We start from the raw sequence: 8742 nt of genomic DNA on the forward strand, positions 1-8742 counted from the left end.
CGTGGGTCGGGGTGCGCACATATGTGTACGCACGTGTATGGGGCGATGCACACGCGTGTGCCCGTCTATAGGTGTGTGCGTGTGCCTGTGCCCGCGTGCGCGTGTGCCCGTGTGTGCCTGTGCTCGCGTGTGCCTGTGCCCGTGCGTGGGTGCGTGTGCCCGCGTGTGCCCGCGTGCCGGGCTGTGCCCACGCGCGCCCGGGACGGCTCCAGCCCCGGCCCCGGCCTCCCGCGGGCTCCCGGTGCCCTCCGGTTCGCCTCGGTTCCCGGTGTCGGGGTGCGGGACCCCCCCGCGATCCGGCCGCTCCTGCCCTTATTTGGGCATTTCGGCCCCGTCCAATCAGCGCGGGGGGGCCGGGCCCGACCCCCCCCCCCCCCCCGCCCCGCCCGGCCCCGCCGCCGCTCCCCGTTCCGCTCCGCGCTCCGGTACCGGCTCCGCTCCCCGCTCCCCGCTCCCCGCCATGAGCAGCTCCCAGTTCAACAAGGGCCCGTCCTACGGCCTCTCCGCCGAGGTCAAGAACCGGGTGAGCCGCGGCGGGGGACGGGGGGCCCGGTGCCACTTGGCGGGGGCGAGTCGGGGGACGGGGGGGTACCGGGGCCGCCGGGCGCTGCGGCTCCCCGTGCTCCTGGGGGCCCTGGAGAGCCGGGCATCCCGGTGCAGCTGGGGGGTCCCGGTTGCGTCCCGGGGTCCTGGAGAGCCGGAGGGTCCCGGTGCGTCCTGGGCATGTGGAGCCGGAGGGGGCCCGGTGCCTCCGGGGGCGGAGAGTGGAGAAGTCCCGGGGGTGGAGATCAGGGGGTCCCGGCGCCACCGGCGGGCGGAGAGCCGGGGATCCCGGGAGGACGGGGAGCTGGGGGTCCCGGTGTGCCGGGGGCTCTGAGAGGCGAGGGGGTGCCGGGGCTGGGCTCCCGGTCTCGGGGAGGTGTCTCCGGGGGACCGGGGCTAGGAGGGGTCCCAGGGACCGGCCGCCTCGCCAACCCCCGCCCAGGCCCGTGCGGTCGCCGCTATCACCCCCCGCCCCCGGCAAACCCCAGGGCACTGTTCCCATCCGGACCCGGGGCTGGGGGCGATAGCCCTGGACCCCGCGGCTCTGGACGCCTTTCACCGCTGCTCCCTGCAGCTCCTCCGCTGCTGCTTCCCCGCAGCTCCGCATCCCCCGGCAGGATGCTCCGACCCGGCCCATGTCCCCACGTCCCTCACTGGGGACGGGGCTGGTGGCCCCGGCGGGGCGTGGGCAGGAGCAGCCCCTGGCTCATGCCTGCCCCTCGGAGCCTGGGACGCCCCGGCCGGGTGCACCTGGGGCACCCTCGGCCACCCAGGCCTCGCGCGTCTGAGCCACTCTCCCGCAGAGGTGTCGCCGAGCCGCCGCGGGGCCGGAAGGGGAAAGGGGAACCAGTGCCTCCGGCCGGACTGTTTACACCCCAAGGAAGGACCCGGGCACCGCAGGGTGCTGGCAGGCAGGGCAGCTGCCTGCACCCTCCTGCCTGGGCAGGTGAAATCTTGACCCTTGACCGAAACGCTGAGGATGGGGCTGGGGTGCTGGCAAGCAGCGCTGGATGCCTGGGTGCGCCCCGCGACTCTGGGTGCCCCTGTCCCAGCCTTCACTGCGCCCCTTGCAGTGGGGCTCCGCTGCTGCAGCGGGGGGCACAGGGATCCTGCCGGGCCGGGGGGAGCGGGGGGACACAGCAACCCCTTCCCTTGGCTGTGCTCCCTGCGCAGCCCTGGGCTGTGGTTGAGGCTGGGCTCCGGAGACCGCTGCTGCCCCGGGCGGTGGCACGGGCAGCAGCCGTGGTGCTGGGCTGTGCCTGGCCCCGGGCGAGCAGAGGTTGAGCCGTGGTCACCCCTGGCCCCAGGGCAGTTGGCCGGTGGCCCTGCGTGGCTGCACCCTACCCGGGGACGCAGGAGCTGCCCAGACGGGGCTGGGGCAGGCAGAAGAAGGGGTGCTGGGCTGCTGCCTGCACCGCTGCTGGGGCTCGGCCGTGCATGGCTGTGGGGATGTGGCGGCCGTGGCTGCGGCTAGGGCCGGGCTCTCCTTGCCCAGCCTCGCAGGGGATTTACATTTCATCACCGAGCGAAGACGGGCCCCTGCTTGCATCTGGGCTGAGCTCACCAGCGCTGAGCGGGTGGACACACGCTGGAGCCTCGCCACTGCGTGCTCTTGGGCGCTTCAGCTTGATTCAGCAAGACCTAAGCCAGTTTAACTGCCCTGTTGTGTCTGCCGGAGGCTGACATCACCGACTGGGAACCAGTTAAACCAGTGGCAGCCTCCCAGTCCGTGCAAGCCCTTGCAAAGTGGGCTGTGGTGGGATCTGCTCAGGGGCTGGTCCCCTCTGCCCCCTCCCGTGCCCTGAGAAACCCCCGCGCTGGTGGTGGGGTGGGAAGAGGAACTGGCATGGGCTGCCCACGCTCCAGAAAATCAGCTGGTAGGACAGTGGGATCCCCTGGCTGGGACACGCGTGGTGTCGTGAGCGTGACCCTGCTCAGCTGGGCCGTCCCTGCATCCCGCACCAGTCGAGCTTCCCCTTTGGGGCTGGGGCTGTGGGGCTGCAGCTCAGCGCAGCCTGCGGGCACGGCCGGTGTCTCCCCACAGGGCAGTGGGGCCAGACTGTGCCCATCCTGGGGTCTTCCCGTGGCCGAGATCCCTCGGGGCTCACAGCCCTGGTGTGTACCAGGACCAGGAGGGGACGGGATGGGCGAGAGGTCAGTGGCTGCCTTACAGCCGTCCCCACATGCTGGCTGAGCACAGGAGGGGCTGGGTTGGGGCAGCGACAGCACTTGGGGCTCCCAGGCTCTTCCATGCAGCCCCCTCCTTCCCACCCCAGGCCAGGGTGCCTTTTCCTTCCCTCGCGGGCCGGGGCCGAGGCGATGCTGCCGGTGATGCTGCTGGCCTGGGCAGCTGGTCTCCATTTGGGAGGAGGCGTCCGCATTCCTGGCATAGCCGCGGTGACCGAGGAATCTGCGGCGGCGCATTCGGCCCCACCGGAGGGGAGAGCATTGAGCATCGTGCGGCCAGGGACCCCTGGAGCTCAGTGCCGGGCACCCGCGGGCTCCAGGGGACAGGGAGGAACGGGCCCTTGGAGGGGGGCATTTCCCCCCGGCCCCCGCAGGCAGTTTCTCCTCATCCTCCTGGAAAGGTTCAGAAGCTGCCGTGTGTGAGGGGCACCATGCTCTGCGGGCTCGCACTGGATCCGGCCGCACCAGTGCCTGTGTCTGATGGCAGCATCGTGCTCGTGCTCCCGTCCCCATTCCCATGCAAGGGGCACAGGCAGGGGCACAGGCAGGGGAACGGGCAGGGGCAGGGGCAGCCCAGCTGCTCTCGCTCCCCAGATTGTATGTATAGATGGGCAAAAAAACAGGCGATGGACGGGGATGTGGAAAGCTGGAGGTGGGGGGAGATGTCCTCCCCTGTGAGGGGGTCACACTGTGGCTTTACTCCCAGCCGTGGCTCTTGCCGCCTGCCACCCCCGGGGGGGTTCCTGCACGCCAGGAAATCGTGGCTGAACAAATATCCCAGGGCCGTCCAAGCCGCCCGCTGCACCCACCTTGCTCACTGCGCCCACCTCACCCCCCGGCTCCCTGGGGCTGGGGGCAGCCAGTTTGTGGGGTGCACTCCACCGCCCTGCAGAGGCTGGGGGGATGGGGTGTCAGTGTCCCCAGCGCTTCCCGGGGACGGTGTTCGGGACTGGGCTGCTGTCCCCAGACCTCCCTGCGGGTCTGTGCCCGGGGTGGGGAAGCCGTCCCCCACGAGGGGTTTGGGGTGCACGCCGGGGCCGTGCCTGAGCTGCTCCCTCACCGTCCCCTCCCAGCTCGCCCAGAAGTACGACCCACAGAAGGAGGCTGAGCTGCGGACATGGATCGAGAGCGTCACAGGGCAGCAGATCGGGCCCGATTTCCAGAAGGGGCTGAAGGACGGGGTGATCCTCTGCGAGTGAGTCCCACGCTGCTCGCTGGGCGATGCTGAGCACAGCCCCTTGGCCCCTGCTCTGTTCGGATGGGGACGCAGGAGACCTGCCCTCCAGGGGACCCCCACCAAGCCCTTGGGGTGGGAAGGGCGGGCTGGATCTGGCCATGCCCACGCCGGTGGGACCCACCAGAGGTTTCCTCTGCGGCGCTGCCTGGCCAGAATTGCCCCCAAAGTGCCCATGTCTGGGGGGAGCCCTGGGGGCCAGCAGGGACTTGGGGGGGGGAATCGCCTCACACTTGCGGGGGAGACCTGGGCTGGACCTTCCCCAAAAGGGCCCGTGCCCCGCTGCCGCCCGGGGTCTCTACCCTGCCACAGCCCCCGCTCCCCCTGCCTCCCTCCAGGCTCATGAACAAGCTGCAGCCCAACTCGGTGAGGAAGATCAATCGCTCGGCTCAGAACTGGCACCAGGTAGGTGTGGGCAGCCCTGCCTGCGACCCGGCCGCTGCAGAGCCCCGGTTCTGCCCCGGCCCCTCTGCCATCACCCGCCGGGGTCTTACCCCTCTCCCCCCACCCCCAGCTCGAGAACCTCTCCAACTTCATCAAGGCCATGGCCAGCTACGGCATGAACCCCGTGGACCTCTTTGAAGCCAACGACCTCTTTGAGAGCGGGAACCTGACGCAGGTGCAAGTGTCACTGCTGGCCCTGGCAGGCATGGTGAGCATGTGGGGACAAGCGGCTTGGGAGGGGGCGCAGCCCCGCGGGGACCGGCTGGGTGGGCCCCCAGCTTGGGGTGGTGCCTGTGGGACCCCGCGGCTCCCCCTGCCCGGGGAGAGGGTGGGAGGTCTGGGACCCCTGTCCTTCCTCACTGCCCCTCCCCGGCAGGCCAAGACGAAGGGGATGCAGAGTGGCGTGGACATTGGCGTGAAGTACTCGGAGAAGCAGCAGAGGAACTTCGACGAGGCCAAGATGAAGGCTGGGCAGTGCGTGATCGGGCTGCAGGTGGGCTGGCCCCGCGCGTGCCCCAGGGTGATGGGTGACGGGGCTCCAGTTTTATCAAACCCTCAGCACCCACCGTCACGGCTTCAAGCACAGCCGGGGGGACCCGAGGCTCAAGGTGCCTCGAGTGTCCTTGGGATCTGGGACCATCTTGGCTCTGTGTCTGAACCCCGGCACTCAATGTCTGGGAGAGGCTGGGTCAGGGAGCGCTGGCTGTGCTCCCCCCGGCTACGAGGGGACAGGGAGGGAGGAGAAGGGGCACGTGTGGGGCAGCGCTCGGTCTCACCGGACCCCCTTGTCAGATGGGCACGAACAAGTGCGCCAGCCAGTCCGGCATGACGGCGTACGGCACCAGGAGGCACCTCTACGACCCCAAGAACCAGATCCTGCCGCCCATGGACCACTCCACCATCAGCCTCCAGATGGGCACCAACAAATGTGCCAGCCAGGTGAGCCACCGCGGCCACGGTGGGGAGGGGTGGTGGGGGGGACCACGGCCGAGCCCTGCTTCGTCCTGTCCTTCCAGGTGGGCATGACGGCTCCCGGCACCAGGAGACACATCTATGACGCCAAGATGGGGACGGAGAAGTGCGACAACTCGTCCATGTCGCTGCAGATGGGCTCCAACCAGGGCGCCAACCAGAGCGGCCAGGTCTTTGGCTTGGGCCGCCAGATCTACGACCCCAAGTACTGCCCGCAGGGCAGCCAGGGCGAGGTGGCCAACGCTGCCTGCGACGAGGGCGGGGACCCCCCCGGGTACCACTACTACCGTGAGGAGGAGAGCTACTGAGCGGGACGTTGTCCAGCCCCGTCTCGCACCATCTCATGTACAGACCCCACTGCCAGCGACATTCCAGCCTCTACTTTTGTCATTCCCTCTTTTTAAACTTTTTTTTTTTTTTTAAATTTTGAAATGAATCTATTTTTCTGAGCAAGGAAATAAAGACCCTGTTTCTAGAGAAGAGACCGGCCGTTTCCCGCAGCCCATGGGCGTCCCCAGGCCCCAGCGCAGCCCCGGCGTTTGCAGCAGGAAGGCAGCGGATGCTCCAGCGCCGAGGGGCGGACGGTGTCTCCTCTCACGCAGCCAAGAAGACGCATTCCCACCCAGCGTCCACCGCGCCGCCCCTGCGATGCTCTGCCGCGGCAGCGCCCGGATCCCTCAGCAAGGAGGGGGGGCAGCCACCCATGCTCCCCCAGTGCTGCTTCTCGTTCCCGTGCTGGCAGGACCCGGCTCAGCCCCGCGGAGGAGAGGGGCTCGGGTTGGCGGGACGTGGTGGGAGCACGGCCGGGAGAGACCCTCAGGCGTGGGGGGAGCCCAGGGCGGTGTGGGTCCTTGGCCCGGGGACGGGATATTGTGTGTGTGTCAGTGTGTGTGTGTGTGTGTGCGCGCGCACCACCAGCAGCCTTGCACTCTCGTGTGATCTCTAGAAGCGAAGCTGGAAATGCCTTTTTTGCAGAACTCGTAGGGACCAAGTTGCCGAGGCCCCCGGTCGTGGCCGCAGGGCTGGGCTGGGACCCGGCACACCCGGCACCCGGCTGTGCTCTGGCTCCGAAAGCTGCAGTAATGCGATCGCCTGGCAGGCTGGAGCCAAGGCTGACTCCGACGGCCGCATCCTGCACCACAGGGCGATGCCCGAGTGCGGGCAGCTGCCAGGGCAGCGCGCGGGGCTGGGGACGCTGGTGCACAGTGCAGCCCCCTGTCGGCTTCTTCGCCTCATGTGGGGTTTTTAATGCAGATGCTCTTATATTGAAATCTTTTTTTTTTAAAAAAAAATCTTTTTAACTTAAGCAGGAGCCGGTTTCTGGTGCAGGCTCCTTGTGTCAGTGCTCAGGCTGGATCCCCCCATGCCTGGGGGGGGTGGGAGCTGCCGTAGACCTGGGCAAGACCCCAGAGCGCCGTGGCCGTGGGGCAGGAGGCTGCGCTCCGGGGGGCTGAGCCGCTGCGGGGCCGGGGCGCTGAGCGGGAGCTAGGAACTGGCTGTGAGGTTGACGGTGCTGCTGTGAGGTGTGCTGGTCCTGAACGTGGGCAATAAAAAGCTTCCTGAAGGGACATGTTGTGCCGTGCTGTCCAGCGCCAGGCTGTGAAGCAGAGCTGGGCGCTGCGGTTAAACGCGGGGCGGCCGGCTCCTGCCGGCGCGGGCTGCACCCGGGGCTCAGCGTTGCCCTGAGCGCAGCCGAGGGACCTGCGGGACCCAAACCCGCGTGGTGCCCCCGAGGGCCATGTCCCAGCGGTGGCCCTGGGCTCACGGCCCTGGCCGTGCCTGTGCGAGCCCTGTCTGGGCAGGGATCCACCTTTTGGGGTGAAACGCTGCGTTTCAGAGAGCCGCGCTCCCCCAGCTTAGGCCGCAGCCTCCGGCCGGGCGTTACCACCCGCTGCAGCAAGAGCAACTCAGCTTGGCTCCCATGGGGCCCTGCCCGCGCCGCCTCCTGCAGCATCGAGCTGCCGAGGTTCACCGGCGCCAGCGCGGTGCTGCCGGCTGCGCTGCCCGCCGCGGCGTGACTCAGCGGTCTCTGCCTTCGGGGACCCTCCCGGGGCCATCGCTGCCGCCCAGCGCCCCGGTGTCACCCCGGTGCACCCCACCTCGAGGCTGCCGCAGCCCCGGGGGCTCGGGGACCCTGGTGGGGAAGGGTCTGTCCCTCGGGAGCCCAGCGAGGGGAGACGCAGGGCGGGTGGGAGCCCTCCCCGCCCACCGCCTCGGCGGGCAGCCACGGGGTCCGTGGGCAGTGGGCTGGCCTGTCCCCCCAGCGGGGGTCTCAGCCCACCCCAGGCCGCGCCCACGGCAGGGGCTCCGCTGCCCCGTGGGGCTCCCAAGGGTGCCCACCCCAAGGGCAGGGTGGGGCTGGGTGGGGCAGGGGTGTGGCATGGGCGGGGCAGGGTGTGGCAGAGGGTGCGGCAGGGCAGGGGAAGGGCAGGGGCGGGGACGGGCTCCTGCCCCTCGCACGCCCCCGTGACCCCCTCCCCCCCCCCGCGCCGCACCGGCCCCTTTAAGACTCGCTTCCCATGACGTCACGCCCGCGGCTACTTTGTAGCGCGGGGAGGGCGGGGCCTGCGCGCGAGCCCGGCGGAGCCGCCCGGCGGAGCCCGCGGGGTCTCTTAAAGGGGCCGCGCGGTGGCGGCGTGAGCAGGTAACGGGACGGGAGCTGCTGCGGGCGGGAGGGCTGCGCCGCCGGGAGCTGGCCTCGGCCGGGCTTCGGCTTCGCAGCGTCCCCCGGGGCTGTCCGCATCTCCCCTCCCCGCCGGCGCTGTCCCCACGTCCCCATCATCCCTCCGGGCTGTCCCCGTCATCCCCCCGGTCCGTCCACCTCCCCGTGGCTCCGCACCCCGCCCAGCGCGGAGCTCGGCGCGGCGGGACCGGGGCCAGGGGCTGCCAGGGGCTGCCAGGGGCTGGGAGCCGCCGTGCTCCCGGTTGCAGCGATGGGGCGTGTTTGTCCCCCGTGGGGTGAGTGAGCAGATTCCCACGCGAGTCACCTTCTGGGAGGCGGCTTCTGGAGGATCCCGGTGTTATGCGTTTGTTTTGTCCCGAAAAGAGCCGCTGCCCCCGGCGGGGCTGAGGCTCCTCCCAGCCCGGCAAGCCCCGCAGCATCCCCCCGGTCCCGGCGCCAGCCGCCTCTGCCCCCCCCCCCCCCCCCCCCCCCCCCCGCTCGGCCGGTGTCACCCCCACCCTGGCAGCCGCCTCCCGGGGCCGGGGCGCTGGGTCCCCGCTCGCTCCCGCTGCGGCGGGGGTGGGTGGCACAGCTCTCCCCACGCCCCGGTGCCCCCCCGGAGGAATCCTCCCCCCAGGACCCCGCTCGTGTCCGGCCCCCGCAGGCTGATTAGCCGGATTTCCCAGCCGGGATCCTAATC

At 70.2% G+C, this 8742-nt stretch overlaps 2 protein-coding genes across 2 annotated transcripts in view; both read left to right on the plus strand.

The window, feature by feature from the left end:
* Nucleotides 1–409: 409 nt before the first annotated feature.
* Nucleotides 410–6948, plus strand: CNN2 (calponin 2). The gene is made up of 7 exons (XM_076359612.1): nt 410–523; nt 3804–3925; nt 4303–4369; nt 4479–4616; nt 4785–4901; nt 5201–5347; nt 5425–6948. Exons 1-7 carry the CDS (start codon nt 461–463, stop codon nt 5686–5688), a joined length of 918 nt encoding a protein of 305 aa, XP_076215727.1. The 5' UTR covers nt 410–460; the 3' UTR covers nt 5689–6948.
* Nucleotides 6949–8313: 1365 nt separating this feature from the next.
* ABCA7 (ATP binding cassette subfamily A member 7) overlaps nt 8314–8742 on the plus strand; it is a 13761-nt gene continuing 13332 nt past the window's right edge. Inside the window, 1 exon segment of the mRNA XM_076359695.1 lies at nt 8314–8338. Within this exon segment, the coding sequence (XP_076215810.1) occupies nt 8314–8338 (25 nt within the window).

Source organism: Aptenodytes patagonicus, chromosome 25, assembly GCF_965638725.1.
Source record: "Aptenodytes patagonicus chromosome 25, bAptPat1.pri.cur, whole genome shotgun sequence".
In the NCBI taxonomy this organism is placed as follows: domain Eukaryota; kingdom Metazoa; phylum Chordata; class Aves; order Sphenisciformes; family Spheniscidae; genus Aptenodytes; species Aptenodytes patagonicus.